This window comes from Aegilops tauschii, chromosome 4 (assembly GCF_002575655.3).
Source record: "Aegilops tauschii subsp. strangulata cultivar AL8/78 chromosome 4, Aet v6.0, whole genome shotgun sequence".
Classification (NCBI taxonomy): domain Eukaryota; kingdom Viridiplantae; phylum Streptophyta; class Magnoliopsida; order Poales; family Poaceae; genus Aegilops; species Aegilops tauschii.
Window position 1 is genome coordinate 482,183,818 of NC_053038.3, and position 21,301 is coordinate 482,205,118.

At 49.0% G+C, this 21,301-nt stretch overlaps 1 protein-coding gene and 1 non-coding gene across 2 annotated transcripts; one reads left to right on the forward strand and one right to left on the reverse strand.

The window, feature by feature from the left end:
• Nucleotides 1-12,508: 12,508 nt before the first annotated feature.
• On the forward strand, nucleotides 12,509-12,594 carry TRNAY-GUA (transfer RNA tyrosine (anticodon GUA)). Its single transcript is given in 2 exon segments — nucleotides 12,509-12,545; nucleotides 12,559-12,594. It is a non-coding gene; the product is annotated as a tRNA-Tyr (tRNA).
• Nucleotides 12,595-12,955: 361 nt separating this feature from the next.
• Nucleotides 12,956-17,304, reverse strand: LOC109769759 (uncharacterized). The gene is made up of 5 exons (XM_020328484.4): nucleotides 16,874-17,304; nucleotides 16,161-16,478; nucleotides 14,744-15,944; nucleotides 14,498-14,644; nucleotides 12,956-13,841 (listed from the first exon to the last, which is right to left on the reverse strand). The coding sequence occupies exons 2-5, from the start codon at nucleotides 16,215-16,217 to the stop codon at nucleotides 13,366-13,368; spliced, it is 1,881 nt and encodes a 626-aa protein (XP_020184073.1). The 5' UTR covers nucleotides 16,218-16,478; nucleotides 16,874-17,304; the 3' UTR covers nucleotides 12,956-13,365.
• Between the last annotated feature and the right edge of the window lie 3,997 nt (nucleotides 17,305-21,301).

The window sequence follows — 21,301 nt, forward strand, 5'->3', positions numbered from 1 at the left end:
TGAGACCTGTTGCTGCTAGTTAACCCCAGTCCTACTATTTATGTCGTCTCCTATAGGCACTCATTACATAAATCTAACTACTAGTTGTCTTCCATGCATGTCAGATATAATTGCACACACTGATATATCCACAAGAACCTCACGGAGCAATGTAAAGGCCAATAAACTTGATGTCAATGATACCCAATATGATGGAACATGTAAAGGCAGTTCTTCAGAAGACTTGCAGAAAGATGTTGAATCCTCTTCACCCCACAAGGTCCTTGCTCTAACTTGGCCCGTGATATGGGTACAACATGCATATAATGTCCTGGAGTGTATCTACTCTGTTGCAATGCCATGTGCTTAGCATGCTGATCATGCATGTAAATATGTCATGCCTTCCTGTTTTTCAGTACCTATTCCATTCATGATAACATGTTTTTAAATTCAAGTACTGTCATTCTACTCTATCGCAATGCCATCTGCTTAATTTGGACATCATGCTTCTGAATATCTTATGCATTTTTATTCATCAGTATGTACTTCATCTGTCTACCATACCATGTTTTTTTACATTGAAGTGTTTTTCTAGTGCTCTGTTGCAATGCCATCTTAGTTTCCCAATCATACATGTGTATGTTGCCTTAGTTTTTCTGTACATATTCCGCTAGCATACAGTTTTACATTCAACTAGTATTTTTTACTGTGTTGTCCTGTCGTATCCCTAGCTCTTACACCATACTCCCTTCGTCCGGATTACATGTTGCCGAAATGGATAAAAAAGGATGCATCTAGAACTGAAATACACCTAGACCCATCCATTTTTTCCGGATGGAGGGAATACATGTCAATATGCCATGCCTTTCTATTCTTCAGTACCTATTCCATCTCTCTGCTGTAGCATGTTTTATAATTAAAGCACCATTCTTCTATACAAGGCATGCAAGGGGAAGATGACTATGTTAGAATCTGAAGGGTTACAAACCAGGTCTTTGCAAAAGATCCAAACGCCAGGAGATAATAAACCAACTCCAGTTTTTATAGATACTGCTCCAGCACAAAAAAACCCAACTCCTACTGATAATAAGCAGATTCCAGTGGCCAAAGAACTAGTCCGCTCCAGTCCAGTAAAAATATGTCAACTCCATTCTAAGAAGCGTGTGCGTATCCTTGCATCATGAAATTTTATAGCATGCTGATCATATTTTCTACATGTTTCTTACCCATCTCTCTTTTAGAAAATAAGCTTAACAGATAGAAGAATTTCTGCACTGGTATCGTCTGTGAGGAAAGATTCTTGCGGGAATTCTCTGTGCTCCAATGCAGATGTAAGTACCTGTTGTATATCTGATCTAAATTTAGTTGTAGCAAAATGTATGATTAAAGGCCACAATGTTGATTTTTGTAAGGAAAACTGCCTGGTAGTTTTGCATCCTGAGCTGCATGAGTGTACTATCTCATATCAGTGGGTTTGATTACTTTGGTTCTGCAGTGGGTTTTCAGTGTTTTTTTACTGTGTTGTCCTGTCGTATCCCTAACTTTTACATCATACTCCCTCCGTTCGGATTACATGTCGCAGAAATGGATAAAACTGGATGTATCTAGAACTGCAATACGCCTAGACCCATCCATTTATTTCCGGATGGAGGGAATACATGTCAATACGTCATGCCTTTCTATTCTTCAGTACCTATTCCATCTCTGTTGTAGCATGTTTTATAATTGAAGCACCATTCTTCTATATAAGGCATGCAAGGGGAAGGCGGCTATGTTAGAATCTGAAGGGTTACAAACCAGGTCTTTGCAAAAGATCCAAATGCCAGGAGATAATAAACCAACTCCATTTTTCATAGATACTGCTCCAGCACAGAGAAACCCAACTCCCACTGATAATAAGCAGATTCCAGTGGCCAAAGAACTAGTCCGCTCCAGTCCAGCAAAAGAATGCCAACTCCATTCTAAGAAGTGTGTGCGTATCGTCGCATCATGAAATTTTATAGCATTCCGATCATGTTTTCTACATGTTTCTTACCCATCTCTTTTTTAAAAAATAAGGTTAAATGATAGAAGACTTCCTTCATTGGGATTGTATTCGAGGAAAATATCTTGCGGGAATTCTCTGTGCTCCAATGCTGATGTAAGTACCTGTTGTATATCACTATATTTTTACATCAGCATGTATTTTGTTAATCGGCGTGAATCCAACCTTTATCTGATCTAAAATTAGTTGTAGTAAATGTTAAAGGCGCCAATGTTGATTTTTGTAAAGAAAACTGCCTGGTAGTTTTGCATACTGAGCTGCATGAGTGTACTATCTCATATCATGCACATTACTGAATTGTAGTGCTGCTCTGGTTGCCCATTCATTCATTGTGTCAATGTTGCTTTCGTATTACCTTACCTGGCTGATGATAGCTGTGCCATATTGTGTTAATTTGGTGTTGACTAGTTGCCCAAATGTTCGTTGTGCCAATGTTTCTTTCCTATTATCTGACTTGGCCAATGATAGCAATGCTAGTGTCTTAATTTGGTGCAGGCTGCTGAAGATAAGAAGATAAACTCTGAAAACAGCAAGGCAACCCCATTGTTTCTTTCCAATAAATCTAGGCCAGGTAATATGGCAATAACTCATGATTAATCTGTTTGGTTCCCCTCCTAATTTATGTTATGATGCAGTGGTCGAGACACTCTCCACTATCAATAATACAGGTCTGCCAAAATCACCATCTGAATCTATTCAGTATCCTCTGTCTCGAGTGCAACGGAAAAAATGTATGTTTGTGAACCAATTAATGGCTGAAGGAATGATGGAAATGGTGGAGGAATCAGAGGTGCAAAGTCGTGCGACATAACAACTGATCAATGTTTTCAGAGACAATGTAGCAAAGCAGCAAGAACTTGCCCACATGCTTATGGGCGTCATCCGTGCTGAGGTTGCAGATTGTGACGTTGTAGATCGTTAGGTTCTGTTCATTTATTTGCACTGGCATCAATCTTTGATTGCCCAGTGGATGTAATTTCCTGTAATATATGTTGGATGTGCAACGTTTTTTCCTGTATGTCGTACCTTTGCTTGATCGGTTTTGGTCCTGTGCATAATTGCTCGTCATAATGGGCTCAAATTATCTAATTTGGGCTAAAGACATGTACGAACTTTAGTGGGCCCATTAAGTTAATGGGTCATTACCAGGCCAAAAGTTAATGGTCGGCCCTCTTAACTCCCGGGTCGTTAATAGGCCGACATCGAAGCGGGCAACAGGTGGGCCCAATTGATTTCACGGGCCGTTAACAGGCCGTTACTAAGTTTGGGCTACATATGGCCCAACTACTGTGGGCCTTTAGCAGGCCGAAAGAGACAGCGGGCTTGTACTGGACCATGAAGAGCATGGACCGCTAAGAGGCCGAAAGTCAGGTCGTATTGTAAATGGCCCAACTGTGTTGTGGGTCTTTAGCAGGCCGAAAGAGAAACCGGGCTGGTATTGGACCATGAAGGGCATGGGCCGTTAAAAGGCCAAAACTCAGGTCCGACTACATATGGCCCAACAGATATATGGGCCGTCAACAGGCTGAAAGACACACCGAGCCGGAAATTGGCCCAACACTTAAATGGGTCGCTAAAAGGCCGAAACTCAGGTCCGACTACAAATGGCCCAACTGATTTATGGGCCGTCAACAGGCTGAAAGACACACCGGGCCGGAAATTAGCCCAACATTTAAATGGGTCGCTAAAAGGATGAAAGATGTACATCGTGAAAATTGGCCCATCCACTGAAGGGGCCGTTAACAGGCCAAAATCTCATCGGGCCGATATTGAGCCCAAATATATAGCAGGCTGTTAACGGGCTCGAACTGACGATGGGCTGCAATGGTGTCAAATCTTTAACGGGCTGTTGACGGGCCGAATTGGCACATCTCGTATGGGTCGTGGGCTTAAATGGACCTGGCACAAGTAGGCCTTATATGGGTCGGCCTGCTAATTTTTACTGGGCCGGCCTTTTTCACCGGAATGGGCCACTGTTGGGCCATGCCACGTGTCGACCTATCATAGGCGCCTCTTGTCCAATGAGTGGATGACATCTGTCCCAACGGTGAGGCAACACGTGTTTCCTCCAGCCAATGATGATTTTACACATGGAAAATCCCCATTGGTCCGGGCTGTTAACGGGTTATCGGATCCAAAACCGGACCCGATAGCTTAACGGCGTTCCGTTACGGTGGATGCCACGTGTCGGTCACCCTTGACGAAAGCACTTCTGTGACGCGCGATTTATCGTCATGGAAGTGGACACTTCCGTGATGATAATTTTGGTAATGTCGTGGAACACTTCTACGACAGCACAGGTATGACTATCTTGATTCTGTCATAAATTTGTCATGGATGTACATACATGACAGAAAACGTGACCTACTGTGACAAACACGTATCATTACGGAAGTGTTTTTTTGTAGTGGATATGATATTATCCGTAATAAGGTGCCCCGATCAAAAGTTGATTGCTATGAAAAAATGATCTGAGGGTGGAGGGCGGTATTTCTTTAACAAGTTAGCCAAGACCTTAGAGGCAATCTTGTACTAAACCTTGCACAATCTAATAGGCCAAAACTAAGAGAGACTAGAAGGGTCGGGTACCTTCAGAATTAACACCAAAACAATATTAGTTATTGACTCCACGATGTCCTTTCCCTCAACAATTTTAAGAACTGTTTGAGTGACATCCGGTCCACACAGTTCCCAATGATGCTGAATTTTTTTGGCCGGGTACCTTCCGGGATAGGATCTTTTAAAGGAGGCATAGGGAAAAGAGCGCATTTAATCTCCTCTTCGGTGTATGGTACAGCCAATAAAGAGTTCATCTCCTGCAACACCTTGCAAGTGATAGTGTTCAGAACCTTCTCCATCTCCAAAACTCCTTCATAACATATATCAGGTGTGTACACTTGGCCCCACACACTAGTGGCGTGTGAAAATGAAGGCACGCCACCAGTAACCTATCAGTCTTGGCGTACCAAATATTGCCACGCCACCGGTATTTTGGAGAAATAGTGGTGGCGTAGATTGAAAGTGGCGCGCCATCAATTAAGATTGTGTGTAAGCATTTCTGCACTAGTGAGTAGCAATGCCTCTAGGAAGGGAACAACGCTTAAACGCCGTTGTCACTGGATCCAACCACCAATGGTCAGATCCTTGGTTCACCCTGAAGATAAAGTATGAGCAAATCTAAGCAACTCCTTTAACAAGGTTAAGACGCAAAACACCATCATTGCCATGTATAACCAACTAGGGTCAAACCTAAGATTTCACCCTGGAGCTCGAGACTAGCTATTCGAGAACCACCATCAAATTGAAGTCATCGTGTGTTGTCGCCACCACTTTTTGGAATCACAGTAGCTACATGCGTAGCACAGTCTTGACCTGAGATGTCGCACAAGTGATCATGTATTGTTGCCACCACTTTTCGGAATCACAGTAGCTACATGCGTAGCACGGTCTTAACCTGAGATGCCACGCAAGTGAACACCATGCCCGCATAAGCAGACAGTGTCAAGCCCCAACAAGTGCTAGTCTCCATCAAAGGCTCCGAACGATGAAGGCCGCCTTCACACATACGACGAAGATTGGCGAGGGAGGAAGGTCGTCGGTACCGCCAAAATCCCAATTCGGGACACTCCAGCACTCACACAGTGTCCTCATGCTCCGCCGTCCTTGCATGTGACATAGAATTGGTGCGCAAAAACATACTTGTCGTTGTCGCCGGATTTGAAGGTCCAAGACTCTCCTGCCCATTGCGAGAGTTGCCTAGCAGCGCAGGACCATGGAGCCATACGCGCTCCCAAGCTGAGGACTGCCTCATCGGGACGCAATGCATGCCGTTGCCGCTCGCGTCCCATTAACTCGAATCACATCCACCGATGGCTCGCCACCAGAGATCGTCAGTCCGGCCAAAAACACCATCGAGGCCGCTACATAGCCATATCATGTGACTCAAGTCGTCACCCGCAGATTGCATCTCGCCGCCAAAGACTACCAGAACAAAGACCTAGCTCCACGCCGCCGCCTTCATCGACTTGTGTTGATACTTAGCCTGGCCACTGGTCTCTATCGGCAACGATGGAAAGGTGGGTGGGGAGGTAGGAGACGATGTTTGTGGCGATGGGAGGAGGCGACGGCTATGTTTTAGAAGTTAGTCTTCACATTAGCAAACTGAGAGGGAAAATTTCCGGTTTACAAGTCAAAACAATCCGAAAAAACATACTTGTATACTTCTTTTATAAAGAGGGTTCCCCCTCCGATTTCATTATGGAAACCAATTGTGTTAATACAACTGCCTAAAATTTATACATGTACATGTTTCATGCCGTTTATGTTAAAAACGTATTTTTTGCAGGAAATTAGAAACACAATTTAATGCTTAAAAAGTTGCTTACAGCACTGACTTTTTTCAGGAGACAAAACTTGTCCTTTGCTTGTGAAATATAGTAAACATGCAAAATGGTATATGTACTTGTGTAAAACATAATTTTGTAATTGATATAAATATTACATTATTATTATTATTATTATTTTCAGATGCTCGAGGGAGCTTTTTAGCTGCCCCTTGGGTCCGGAGTTTCTCTAAAGTTGCATACCATTCACTAGTGCAAATTTATGCTTTATTGTGCAATTTTGGGGAGGGGTGTGGGTTTTGGTCTTTTGTGGACGCACACACACAACACCATGAATATAATCATTCTTTCTTTTTTGCAGGTTTTCAAGCATAATATCACACGAGGGCACAACCTAACTGCACATTAAAGTTTGGACGTAGCTCCTCTGACGTGCCGTCAGCCCACTGACACGTGGGCCCGGCCCCACGCGTCAGTGAGCCAACGGCAGGGTGCAGTACGACAGAGGAGCCGGCTCCTTAAAGTTTATGAACGTCAGAAACAGTCGGCGAATCTCACAAATGTATATTGCGAATTTGAACATGGCTAGGTGAAGTTCGGCTCTCATAGCTTCAACAGCCCACAAAGAAGATTAGAAGCACGTGTGAAGAAAAAATATATATTATCAGAGCACAGTACTGACTTGAGTGAGCTCTAATTAAGCAGCTGTTGCATGTTCACCGTCGGCACACCAATCTGAAATTTTACTTGGTCCACAATGAACTACATAGATGGTACGAAGAACAAACTGCATATATAGGTTGGACGTACGTAGTAGTACTCCTTAACCACGCACACGATCAGGTCCCTCGATCCCACAGAAGCACTCAGAGCACGCCACGCATCTTGATGCATAGATTCTCTACTTTTTCCAGGGTTGGAGGCACAGCACCGCAACCAGAACCAGGACGATCGCCAGAACGACCAGAGATATGATTGCAAGCTTCTTGTCCTTCTTCCAGGCGGTGTGCCGCGCGGCGCGCGCTGCAGCGGGGTCGTTCGCTGCTGGAGCAGCCTGCATCAGTTGAGCTCAACGGGTTAGTTCAGTTCAGTTGCAAGCACATGTTCCTCTCTTGTTCGATCGTCAGGAAAATTAACAAGGGTTTTTAACTGCAACCAAGCTATGGAAAACTATATAGCTTCAAATAAACACCACCTTGGTTATGATCTACTAGCAGAAGATTTTCTAAAGAGAACGAGGGGCAAATATAGCTCGTGGAGTCTCTGTGTAGCTCTAATTAGATCTGGCCAAACTGAAACAAGAACACGTAGATAGAAAACTAAAATTGGCCTACATTAGGCTGTAGCTCGAATCTGAACGCCTTATGTTAATTCCATCAAGCAATTGTCACGAGGTACTCCTATAATCTTCTGCTACATATATGTCAGATCATTTGCTAGTTAATTTACTGCCGATCACGTAGAGAAAACTGAGCATAATCAAGGATGGAGGAAAGCATCAGCGTCGATATACTTTGACAGAAATGATTGTGATTTGGGAACCACATTACCGCAGGTGCTGCCGCCGGAGGATTGGCCACGTTGTTGGCTGCTGCCGCCGCCGGAGGATTGGCAACGTCGTTGGCTGCTGCCGCCGCCGGAGGATTGGCCACGTTGTTGGCCGCCGCCGCGGGAGGATTGTCCATGGCGTCCGTGCACGCTTGCAGAGAGGGAGAGAGAGTGGCGAGAGATGGAGAAGGGTATGCGCTGTGGGGCGAAGTGCTCTATGGCCAAGCGATGGAACTAACCGAGTAGTACTAGTAGCCAGCAGCCAACCCATCGAGAATACTTTGTTTCTCGTTTCGGGTGTAGCAGAGGCTCCAGTAGGACGGCCCCGATAGGCTCATGTTTCGGGGAAACTCCTCTCAAAAGCACGAGCTATGGACTGTGGAACCCGCGTGTGGTGTTTGGGCGTTCACTTCACATGATCACCGCATGTGAAACCGGAGCTGAAAAAATGGCAACACTAGCCATCTCTCATCTAAAGCGGACTGTGCACGGAAATGGCAATGCAATTATGCAATGCAACGCCTGCCCTGCAGAAGGAGGCTTAGGCTTGTTTACCCCTTCCCCCGCGTCGCTCTCCCGAGGGCGACTCGGGGGCGATCTAGGGTTCCCCCCCCCCCCCCCCCCCCCGCCGCCCCTTCCCCCTTCCCCTCCTCCTCGCCGCTGCCGGAGGCGGTCGTCGGGGCCCCCGCGCGGCTGCCTGTGAGGGCGGCGGCGAGGCCTTTGGCCGCTCCCTTTCGGTGGCGAGGGCCCGGATCTGAGGCGGCGGCCTCGCTGGTGCGGACGGCGCTCCTCCGGCGGCGGGGAGTGCTCGTCGGTGAGGTAGGCCGGATCCCCTCGGCTGTGCGGGCAGCGAGATCCCGGTGGGCGCTGGTCATGGCGCGGGGAGGCCCCGGGTTCCCCTCGTCAGATCGGAGGCGATCTGGTCCGCTCGTGATGCATGACCCTCGGCCGGCCTGGATCTCTGGCGTGCACGCGCCTGCTGATGTTGTGGGTGTTTCGGAGGTGGCGGCAGGGTGCTTGGCCGGGGGAAACCCTTGGCCGCCGGTGGCGGTCACGGCGTCGATGGCGTCCCGGACGTCATTCCCTCCTTGGTGGCGGCGCCGAGGCTAAACCTCCCCTGCCTCCCCCCTTCCCCTGCGCCCGGGTGAAAACCCTAGCCCCGGTGGTAAGCGGCGGCGGCGCCACAGCGTCGTCACCTTCTTGAAGGCGCCGACTTGGGCATGGGAATGTTGGGTGTGCATGGCGAACTTGTCTGGTTCCTGGTGGCGGCCCGTCTGATCTACCGCGTCGCAGCTCCGGGCAGTGTCTTGTGGCTGCGGTGCTTCTCTTCCGGCCGTGTCTCCGATGGGGACCTCGCCCTTCCTCACCTTATACATGCCGTGGTGGAGCGGTACTTCATCTCACTCATTGATGGCGGCGAAGATCGGCGGCATGGCGCTGTGGAGGCTCGCCGCCCGATGCGCGGAGATGGACTCGCGCAGGAGGAGGTAGTTGTCTGGCGTCATGGTGACGTCGATGGCGGAGTGGCCTTCACAAGGTAGAAGACTCAATATATTCTGAAGACGGACCTGTGGAAGATGGCTGCGACGACACAAGAGTGTGTCTGACCGGATTGTGCCCCAGACCCGGTATGTGGCTCGGCTGGGGCTTCCGGCTTTTGATGTTAGGTTTAGGTGAGTGGTTTGGGTAGTGGCCCAACTAGCATCCTTCATCATATGGATAAGAGTAGCGGCATATGTTGCCGAGATGGTGGATTCAGGAATATTGTCTGTAATACTTTGTAAGGTCCTTGAGAATAATTAATAAAGTGGCCGCATGCATCTTCCAGATGCAGAGGCCGGGGGTCATCCTCCATTTCAAAAAAAAAAACGCCTGCCCTGCACCGTGCAACGTCTCTCCATGATTTGATCGACCACCATGTGGTTGTGACTGGCTCGAGGTGCCATGAAATTGGTACATGAACTCCATGGAGATGAGAAATGTGCCTATGCGTTGCATTGCGTGCACTGGTGATCCTATCCCATTCATAATGTCTCGAGGCTCGCCCATATAGAAAGTAGATCACGATGGCAGCCCGGCCAATGGCCCTCCGGCAGCTACAGATGCATCGCCATAAGTTAAAAAAAACGAGACCAACCCGGGCTACACTAGCCTGTTGGCATTTTTTATAGAAGAAAACTCCATGAGTACCAAACGCTCGAGCAAAGACTCGAACCTTGGTGGGCTGGTTGCGAACTCCCGCGCCTTGCCAACTGAGCTACGCTCCGTTCTCACTGTTTGTAACTTTGTTAAAATGTCTTTTGGGCTTTCTTTTGCTTTCTCTTAGTTTGTAATCACAAGACACTGTGATTTTTGTTAAATGAAATCGGAGAGGGAGCTCTCTTTTATCAAAAAAAATATTGAAATATCTTTTATGGACTGGCATGTTGACCCATCCGTCGTAACAGCCAGCTTAATGGTCCAACCTAACTGACTTGACATGTGTGCCACATCAGCCCTGACGAATGGACCAACCATGTCATAATAGTGATTAATTTCGTCTCAAACGGTCACCGTGGTAATTTTTGGCAACGTAGTGCCCTCAGGGTGGTAAGCATCTGTAAAAAAAAGGTGATACACCCTCCATTCCACAATAATTGTCGTGGTTTTAGTTTGGAGCGAGTAATTTTTTAGAACTCTAACCCGAATTGTGACAGTTTTATGCTATTTACTCTATAGAAAGTAGATCACAATGTGAGCATTGCCACACTCCTCAATTTTGACGATAGAATGATATAACTCTAGATAAATATATGTTTGTACGAAACAAGAAAGGTAGATTTTCCTGAAGTAACATTTTTACTTGTTAGAAATGTAAGAAGTGAAAAAATGTTGGTAACTGGAAAAAAAACTTTGGACCGGTAAGTTGATAGCAATTGGTCGAGTGGCCAATTGTCGGTCTTTTTCGCACTCGGGTGTTCTATCTTGAAATAGTTGGATAGCCTCTATGCGAGATAAAGAGACCCAATCAATAATAAGACGGAATACACCAGATAGAGACGGAATACCCCTTCAAACCACAAGGGGATGAACATTAGGAGATCAAGTCAGAAGAGAGTCTCGATGATGATTGAAGCTTCACGGCCATGTTTTTTTTAATATTGTAATAGTCATATTTTGTTCCATTTTTTTAAATTAATCGTGTTGTTTATTTGTCAAACCTACTACAATGTTTTGTTTTGCTACTCTGACGGATAGGTTGTTTGTAAAGTGATGCTTTACAGGCAATGAGCCAACGACTAAAGGTGTGCACTTCGCCGCATGTGGTGGTAGGTGTGTGTTGCAACCGCCACCACCTGGGGAACCACGAGTACTTGGTCTAGAGTTGGATGGGAAGTAAGCAAATGATCGAGAGGTTTACACCTCTTCCCACTAACCGCTACTTGCCCTTAAGTGAATTTGTTTCATGGTGATATGTTTCGGCCTATGAGATTCCAAAGACAAATATCCAAATCCATAGCACAATCCCCATGCCATTGAAGACGTCACCTGCAGCTCAGAGATCTGCATCATCGCAAAGCCCTTATTGGCAGGAGCACACCGACCATTATCGGTGAAGTGGGAAGCACTTTCCGATAGCAACCCATATCATTCATTAGGTTCCGGTGCCTGTTGGTTGACGGCAATTTTGGCGCATGGTTCGTCACCGATATCTCTTACACCGTCTGAATCCATCGAACACAACTCTGGTCTATGTGAGTTTAATCCACCTTCAACTGCACCAAAGTCTCTAAATCATGCATGTCCCAATCCGCCATCAGCATAAAACCCGTGGGCTATGCAACCACTGCGCATGATGAGCATAAGAGAGCGAGATAGCCCCCATTTCCCAATTACTGACATCGGCTTTTGCTAGTGATGCATATATATGAGACGGCAAAATTTGCTCTCCCAACTACGCCCAATGACACGGTATCTCAAACACCGTCCCGATGGTGGTGACCCTCCCTCCCGTATATGTCGCACGTCGACAATGATCCCCTCGGCATCTATGAGGACCAAAATGAAGCACCTTTTGGCAGAACAGGACGCCACCATCATATACCTGCACATGTCGTTGTCCCAGGAGAGTGGAGTATATCACCTTCCACCATCATGGAGAGCGGATCTCACGAGCTCGGTCAAAGGTCTAATGGCACACACTGCTTATTTGCCTTGGCTCTGCTCATCGGTCGGCTAAATCCGCACATTTCAAATCAATGTAAATATGGTAGAACTTCAAAATGAAAGAGAGATTTTCAACGTACCATCATGCAACTAAGCACAATACTGGGCATTTTAGAGGAGTGCCAGCAGTAAATGTTAGTATAATTTTTTTCTCTCAATTATGTTATGATTGAGTTCCCTCGCAAAAAAAAATGGATGATTGACTTGCATACAAAGACAGCCGAACATTGACCCAAGGATAAAAAGTTTGCTTGTGGTGCATCTGTTCGGTGCCCGTATAGCGTGCACGATCCTTTACCCTGATGCCCATATATATGGTTTTTGGTATTCCTGTCCTTGTCCTTTCAGCCTTAGTTTACATAGTTCCTGATCTAGTTTAGAGCACAAGCCGACCTTAGCTCAGTTGGTAGAGCGGAGGACTGTAGTCGTTGCAGATAAATCCTTAGGTCACTGGTTCGAATCCGGTAGGTCGGATTTTATTTTTGCTTCTTTTTGCCAAGTCTCCTTCATTATCAATCATTCCAGCAAAGTGCTAAACGATGGAAGAGCCCTATATCAGGTGGCACGCTGGTTAGCAAAAGGAGCTACACTCCTCTGCTCCGCCTCAGTAAATTATCTTGAGCAATTTGCCGAACCACACAGCCTTGCCAGTCTACCTCAGTAAAATAATGTCTGATGTTTTTCCTTTTCTCATTAGATTTTCTACCCTTTTTTGGAAAAGGAGGATCTCTGAAATTAGATTTTCTACTGCAAAGTCTGCGTTAGGAAAAACAGAAAACCGGTACATAGCGCATCGGCGGAGGGAGTACAATTCAAATTCTGGGCACTCGAGCTCTAGTGCCAACTTCAAATTCTTATATTTCTTTACGGAGGGAGTACAATTGAGCTCCTCAATGGCAATGGAGAAATGGAAGAAGCTAGGAGCCAACGACAACATTTTCAAGCAATAATGCTTACTAGACCTAAAAAAAATCTACAAACATTTTACTTAACTTTACAAATTTGGTCGACCTCGCAACTTACATGAATCCATCCGCATGTCATTTCTTCTTTCCTGAATCATTTTGGGCTCATCAGGAAAGGCTTGAAACACTACCACTACACTTGTTTTCCAAGTACACCTTTCGGGTCTCACAACGTTTGCAGTTATTTCCAGCAGTACACACAGTCTCAACTCAACGCCGTCCAGTCCAGGGTGATCAACGTGACAATGCCATCTGTAGCATTGCTCCTTGCCCGATCGTCTCACCTCCTCGCCTGAACCCCGTTCAGGGACCTGCTCCTGCCGCTGCTCCCTTCCCTCTTGGCCGACGCCGAGCCGGGGCCGTGGCCGAGGCGCCGCGCCGTGGAGCTCGCGCGCCGCCGCGAGCTCCAGCGGCTGCTCCCGAGGGCGGCCTTGGCGACGCTGTCCTTGGCGGCCTCGCGCGCGCGCTGCGGCTTGAGGGCCTGCTTGTTGAGGTAGGCGAGCAGCGGCAGGAGGCCCGAGACGGCCTTGCGGAGCGCGTCGTCGCCGACGTTGGCCTGCACCGGGTTGCCCAGCAGGTTGAGCGCCTTCAGCGAGCTGTAGTTGGCGACGAGCTGGCCCAGGCCCTTGGTGGTGGTGACCCTGTTGAAGCTCAGGTCCAGCACCGCCACCTTGAGCAGCCGGTGCAGCCCCTCCACGTCGCTGATCTTGTTCCCCGCCAGGTACAGCTCCCTCAGCGCCGTGCAGCTCGACAGCCCTGGAATGTTTTCATCAAGGAACATGGCAGGATTAGTCACTGGTCAGTTGTGAGATTGAAAGCTCAAAGATGTGTGGTGAAATTCTGGCAGGATCATAATTTTGCAGTGGACCACGATGTGGCACCCAGTCAGTCAGTCAGTCAGTCACGTGCATCTACATCTGGGATGGGCAAAGCTGTGCAGGATCCACTCGGTTCCCAAGGCCTGAACAAGCTGCTGCTGCTACTCTAGTAGTACCAGGTACTGTGTGAGTGTGACGAGGATCGTGAGAGCAAACATCCGAAGTAAAAAGCAGAATGCGAGATGTCTATATCGGTCGGCCGTAACCAGAGAGGTTCTTTCCAGCGCGGCGTATTGGTACCGGCCGATGACACGACGCTCATCAATTTGGGTGTACGAATAGCCTGTCGCTCGCTCGGACCACCCTTTCCCTACTACAGTGCTGTGCCTGGCTAGCCTGGGCCAAGATCTGGCAGCTCGCTCGTAATGCTACCGGGGCGGGCGGTCCTTGACCAGAACACTGAACAATGTACAAGGTATACCCCCAAGCGCAGCTGGCTTTCACCAGAGCACGTACGTAGTACTGGAATGGGCGCGATCCATGGTGGATTCATGGTCCGTTGCCAAGAGAAGAGAAGAAATCAGAAATGGTTACCGTGGCCGATGCGCGCGATCCGGTTGTAGCTGAGGCTGAGCACGCGCAGCCGCGTCAGCTCCCGCAGGCCCTCGATGCTGGCGATGCTGTTCCGGGACAGGTCCAGCGAGTGCAGCCCCCTGGGCAGCGACCCGCCCGAGATGTGAGCTGCATGCCAAATCAAACCAACGAATTCATATCACTCACTTGCACCTGTGCTGCCGATCGATCATCTTGAGTGTAGAAACGTCGTATCGATTTACTTACCGACGAAGTTGCCGGAGAGGTTCACCGCCCGGAGGCTGGAGAAGGCCGAGATCATGGGGACGGCCTTGAGCCCCATGCCGGAGATGTGCGCCACGGAGGAGAAGGCGTTGAGCGTCTGCACGATGCTGCTCGCCTGCTGGACCGCCTCCTCCGCCGCCCTGCTGCGCCGCTTCTGCCGCGTCTGCGCCTGCGCGTGGTCCTTCGACGTCGTACCCGACGGCTCGCCGATCTCGATCTCGGTCTCGGTGATGCCGTTCCCCTCCTCCTCCTCGTCCTCCTCCTCCTCCTGCTCCTCGCCGTGGATTAGCGGGCCGTCCACGAGGCTGCTCACCCACGCGCTGACGCGGTCCAGCGGCGACGAGGCCTCCGCCGAGAACGCCACCCACTGGTTCGGGCACGTCGGCTCTTCCTCCACCTCGGCGATCTCCTTGTTCTTGCCGTCCGCGGCCGCGCCGAACGTGTCGGACGTGTACCCGTCGTGCTGCTGGTGGTGGGAGTGGAGCATTTGGTGGTCCGCGCCAGCGGGTGGCAAGGTGCTCCATGTGGCGGCGCCCGGCCGGTGCAGGTTCCGGTGGCTCCACATGAACAGCCTCCACCACAGCTTCCGGCTCCGGGACGGGAGCACCTGGCTGGACGACCTCCTCTTCAGCATCACGCGGTCCGCGCTGCACGTCGACTTCACGGACGCTGCCGGGCTGGAGCCGGCCGGCGCGCCGTTGGGGCTAGCGAGCAAGCTACCGGCGCCGGCGGGCAAGGTGGCGAGGTCGCCGTGGGAGCGCGACTTGGCCGGCGGCAGCAGCAGGTCGAAGGCCTTCCAGCCAGGCCTCGCCGTCTCGATGTTGGAGCAGGAGCGCTCCAGCCTCGCTGGAGTCGCCGGCAACGGCAGCTCGCTCACCACGTCCGGTGTGCCGGTGCCGGCAGCATCCTTGTCGCTGTTGTAGCCGGACGAGTCCGTGGCTGCGCCTCCGGTGAGGCCGACGTCCCTCGCTGGCGAGGCCTTGTCGTCGTCACGGCCTCGGTATGGCAGCTCGGCGGGTGTCGCGGCGACAACCTTTGTGTCGCGGCATGTTGGGGCAGGGGCGCAGCCGACACCGCCTTGGCTGATGGAGGCGGCGACCGTCCCGTCCATGGACTCCACCGGCTTCACCTTCTGCCAGTCGCTGCCGTTGGCCCTTTTGGCGTACGGAACCTTCTTCGCATCCTGCGACACACGCCATGGATTGACCACACACAAACTAATTAAATACTATAGTTGAAATCTACATAGGTCAACACAGTGCAAACACGTGACGAAGTACGTAGTACAAGTTAATTAACAGGCTTGGTAAAGAGCCTGTGTACAGAAGTGCACTCGCTGGCCACCCCAAACCGGTTAATTAACCATTAATTAATGAGAAACAGAGAGATGAGCACTGACCTTGGATTTCTTGCCCTTGCCACCGAGCAGAGTACAGAAGCAGCTGATCTTAGCCATCTCGGATCAAGATAGACTCGCGCCTCGATTCTTCTTGAATTACTTGTTTCTGATCCTGATGAAGGATTTGCAGCAGGAAACAGGCGACAGGGACCAGGAGAAGCAAGGCGTTGCGTTTGCCCGATCAGCCGTTGTCTATCGGAGATCCCTTGAAGAGGAGGAGCGCCGGGGCAGGAACGGCGCCCGCATCCACCCTCGCCGGCACGCCGGTTATCGCGCCGCGCGGCACCGCCGGGGAGAAGAAGTCCAGAGTGAAGGGCGCTGCAACAAGAACAAGAGCGGCGCGATGGATGATGAGACAACGGCGCAAAGTGGTGTCCTATCAGTATCTCGCGATCGGGTAATGGCGGGAAAACTACTATGTTCCGTCATGATCTATAGCGCTGGTAGCGACGGGCGGGCGGTGGTTGTGATGCGGTGGCAGGCAGGCTGGGTGGCGCCTAGGAAGGATAGCGGAGAGTCCATTCCGGCCTTCTCTCTGGCCGAACAAAGATATCTTGGTGCTGATCTAGGATCGTAACAAAGCTCTGGTGCCCCCTGGCCGAACAAAGATATCTTCGATACTATCATCGTCTTTCTGTGATGTGGAACCTGGGCCGTGCGTCCTATGGTCTTGTAAAAATGGCGAGAAAAATATCAGGAGAAGAGGCCATTACCTGCCAGGAACCGAGCCGGCGAGATCGCCAAGGATCAGGCAGGGAAGCAAGAACCGGCGGACGGTTGCGGCGGCGATCTCGTTGTCAGCCCCGGCCGGTGTCGATGGAGCGGGCGATGTGTGTGGCTGTGGGGCTCGAACGGGGAGAAGAGCGAGTGAGAGGGAGCGGCCGGGGGGCGCGGGCGGTAGTTATAGGCGAGCGAGCGAGCGAGCGAGCGAGGAGAGGGGCCGGGATCGATCGGAGGAGAGGAGGGACGGGCTGCGCGCGCGGCACGGCAGCTACGGCCTCCGACGTCACCCACCCAGCCCACCCGTGCGTGCGTGCACCGATCTCGGCTCCGGGTCTGTATCCCTGGCTCCGGGTCCGGACCGTTGCGGCGAGCGAGGGAAGCGCAGGTGTTTGCTTGTTTGGGGTTTGACTTTGGCGTTCGCATGGAGACACTGGCCTCTTTCTGGCTTTGGGACGTTGTGCTGCGAGTATTAATTTGTTTTTTGGCGGCACGAGCAGGCTGGATGGATGGCGTTACCATATATCAATATCGTGTTCGGCGCTGTCCGGTAGTGGCAGGAGTGCCTATCTATCATGGACCGATTAATTCATGTTCATAAGGGCAATCTCGTTGCATGCTCCACATCAACTGAGGTTACAAAATTAAATACTCCAGCTGGATATAGGATCATCATGCTTTATACTGTACAAGGAAAAACATTAATATTGACCGATAATAAGTACTCCCTCCGTAAAGAAATATAAGCGTGTTTAGACCACTACTTTAGTGATCTAAACACTCTTATATTTGTCTTATATTTCTTTATAGAGGGAGTATAAAGTAAGGACCGGCTTAAACAGCAAACGTTCGCCAGGAAACATCGCAAATGCAAAACATTTTTCAAGACAATCTGTGTTGGTCGAGGATGGCTATTTTAGTTAGCTGACATCGCAAATCCGCTGGGTTTTTTTTTTGCCAGAATTGTCATGGTTGCTAACTAAATTTGACATCCTCACGACAATATAAATTACCATAAAAACCTTTGATTTTCCATCCCTTCCTGGCAAACGTCAAGTAAATAAAACTACCGTTAATAATGATCGTTCTAACTCAATTTGTTCCAAAATATAAGGTATATTACTATTATTCTAAAATTCAAATGTTTATGTGTTTGGCCAAATTTAAATAATAATGTATCGACATTTATAATATCAAAAAAATAAAATATATTCCATCTTGAATCTAATGATACTAATTAGATGTTAATTTTTTGTGTTTTAAATTTTGTTATGAACTTAGTCAAACATTGAGAATTTTCACTTTTCAAAAAAATACTAATACACCTTATATTTTGGAATAGATGAGGTATTTCCAATCAGGAAAAAGGTATCTCATTAGAAAATAGCTTTTTATTAATGTATATTTGGATATAATTTTCAATAGGTATTCTTTTCTTTTTTGCAATCCTGTAGGAATTCATTATTTACTAAATAATATATCAAGCAACGGGTTTTGAGATAAGAGTTGTACAAACTTTAGGACATACTCATTGCTTCACCTTAGACTATATCTTAATTATGGCACCTAAGTAAACTCTGATGTGGCACCCTAATTAAGGAGAAAAGAGAGAGTTACCATATCTTAATCTAGATATAGCTCTTAGCACTAAAGCTATAGCAACTCATACTTTGTCTCTCTCAAATCACATTAAAGGAGAGATATTTTAGATCTACAAAAATAACAAGATACGTTCCATACAAAAATACACATTTAATGCATAAGATATAGCTAGATCAAGATATAATACATTGGGGTGGCCTTATCAGTGTAATATTTTTATTCTTCGTTTTGGATTCATCTATTTAAATTTAGAGGGAACTTATTACTAGTATACTTCGGTCATCATGCACTAGTACATTATTTTATTGATTTCATAAATTTGTTCATATAAATGTACAAAAACGGTCACCATGTTATAAAAATGCGTTCACCTAGTACCCAGAAAATTCTGTCTCTGCCGATCGAGAATTAGCTAATTCTAAGTCTATTTTTTTGCGAAAGCTAACTAATTCTAAGTTGATTGTACAATTACTTTCACACAAACGTACAAAAATGTTCGCCAAGACGTATTTATGTGTTCATTTTCTAGTTACAAAAAATATACTCCGACAAAGTTATTCGCGTTGTTCATTTTCTAGTTACAAAAATGTTCGCCAAGATTGCACAATTACTATTTGCTGAGAGTTCAAAATTTCTTCATAATCTTGCACGAAATCTCAGCATGAAACGGACGATCCGCCTTGTCGAGCCCATGGGGGTTCACGCACGGAAGCAAGCGTACGATCAACGCGAGTGACGATGCATTCATTCAGCCGTCGGAATCAAGCTGAATGATTCCCGACATGTGGCGGACGCCAGGCCGGACGTGAAACCTGAGGCCTGCCGCCGCCCGGAAATCCAATCGGAGACATGCTAGGACGTAGTACTACGCCGCAGCTCTCACCGCACAAAAAAGCAGAGGTCCACCGCGGCCCGGGCCAGGCCAGCTGCGCGCGGGGCGACGTGACGGCGAGGGTTCGGTCCGGCTCAGCCCCGCCGTACGTGCGCCATCTCGTGTCGTCCGTTCCGCAGTTCGCCCCCATATGCATGATCGATCGATCGATCCTTGCTGGATATTTTCTTCTTCTTTTTTCAAACGCTTCTAGCTAGGCGCTCCCCTGGCTACGCTGAGGTGAGCTCGGCGGTCGCGCCATGCAATTTGGCTTGGAACGCACGTCGGGGAACCGGGAACGACCGATGGATAACGGATAAGCGAGTATCGGAACGGAAGGTGCACGCCCGTTGTTCCTTTGTTATCGCGATCGCATATATCTCGCGGGGAATCCGGGTCGCCTCTTGCTGCACGTCTCGAATTGACCATCGGTCCATCGGATCCATCTTTAACGACCAGTCGCACAAGTCTGGCTCGAGCTAGCCCTTTTCACCGCCTTGGTTCGGACAGTAGCTTGCACGACAGTACGAGTAGATGCAGTAGTATATATGCATCGTGGTTCTTCAGGTACCGAGAACGGCACGTACTTGCCACCTACGGCGCGTGCATTGCATCTGTATGTACGACTGCACGTACGTACCGGCCTTTTTTTTTTGCCGAGCGCGCGCCGACCACTGCACGATGCACTTGGCCATCTGAGAGCGGCAGTTGCCTCCCCTGCCGCTCAGCACGGTCGGTTCACCTCCAAACGGAAATCAGACAAGTTTCTTACTCACTGATCGACCGAACAAGATGCATCAGTGCCCTCGCAAAAAAAAAAAAGAACAAGATGCATCAGTAGCGAGCACGTGGAGCCGTGCCAATTCCTTCGCTTATCTTGCCAAATATGCCTAGTCGGATTTGCCGGCTTCCCTGTCTGTCATTCCCCGGAGATATACTACGTATGCATCGCCGGTCCACTTCAAGCTCTCGTGGCCGCGGGCCCCGTTGAAATTATGGTCGAGTTGGTGTTAACCACATGCGCAACCAAATCATCGACATGCATGAACGCGACCAGAAGCCACAATGTGTGACCGCACGGGTCGCCGTCGTGGGCTTCTATTTCTGCACTGTCTCGTTCCTGGACAAAACCGGGGAATGGAATGGTGTACGCTTCTGCCAGGTCTTTCTTTTTTCTCTGCTGACTGTTGGCGTTAGAAAGCTGTCCTGCCCTGGGTGTAGCATCTTGATGCAGAAGTGAACGGCCGTCCGCTGCGACCGTCTGGATTTGGCACTTGCTTTCGTAGGTAATTTCAACTGCACGTTGTTACTATATATCCCAGTTGGAGATGTTCGGGTCTCGGCTGTAGTACAATTCTTGGAAGAAAGATGCTGACATTCTCTCTATGTCAGTAGGCGGAGCCTCTTTCCTAGCATCAGCATCAGGAAGCCTTTTAGTCTTACTTATCTGCGAGCCCTCTGCCTTGCTTTGCTACGGAAAATTAGAGCAACTTCAAAAGGCCGACACATTTCGTCCGCCGCCGTCCGTTTGGGTCGGCACGGACAAAAGTAGCGGGCCAACGCGCCGACCCAAACCCAAATCACGTTCGCATCGCGTCCGCGCCGATGCATTTGCGGCCCAAATTTGCGCCCCAAATGCGTCGGCGTGGACGCCGAACGGACGCCACGCGCGCCTTCTCGCTGTCCGCGGCGTCCCCGCCTGGCGGCCGTCCAACTACCCGCTGCCCACGCGGTCAGCTTAATTTATGACCACGGGTCCACGCGTCAGCGACAACGCTCGTCCTTTTTTAAGCCGATCGTGCGGCGGGGCCGTCCTCATCCAAACTCGTCGTCCACATCTAGCAAGCTTTGCTCCACCGTCGCCGGCAAACCCTAGCCACCAGAACCACAGCGAGATGGGGCTCTTCTCAGGCGCCGGCAGCAGCAAGGCCAAGGGCAAGACCCCCGC

Bases quoted from the DNA above. Each gene is read 5' to 3' on its own strand.
- LOC109769759 (XM_020328484.4), bottom strand. From the start codon at position 16,217: ATGGCTAAGATCAGCTGCTTCTGTACTCTGCTCGGTGGCAAGGGCAAG. The intron at 14,645-14,743 runs GTAAGTAAATCG...TTTGGCATGCAG, and splicing joins CCTCTCCGGCAACTTCGTCG to CTCACATCTCGGGCGGGTCG. The intron at 13,842-14,497 runs GTAACCATTTCT...AAAACATTCCAG, and splicing joins GATCGCGCGCATCGGCCACG to GGCTGTCGAGCTGCACGGCG.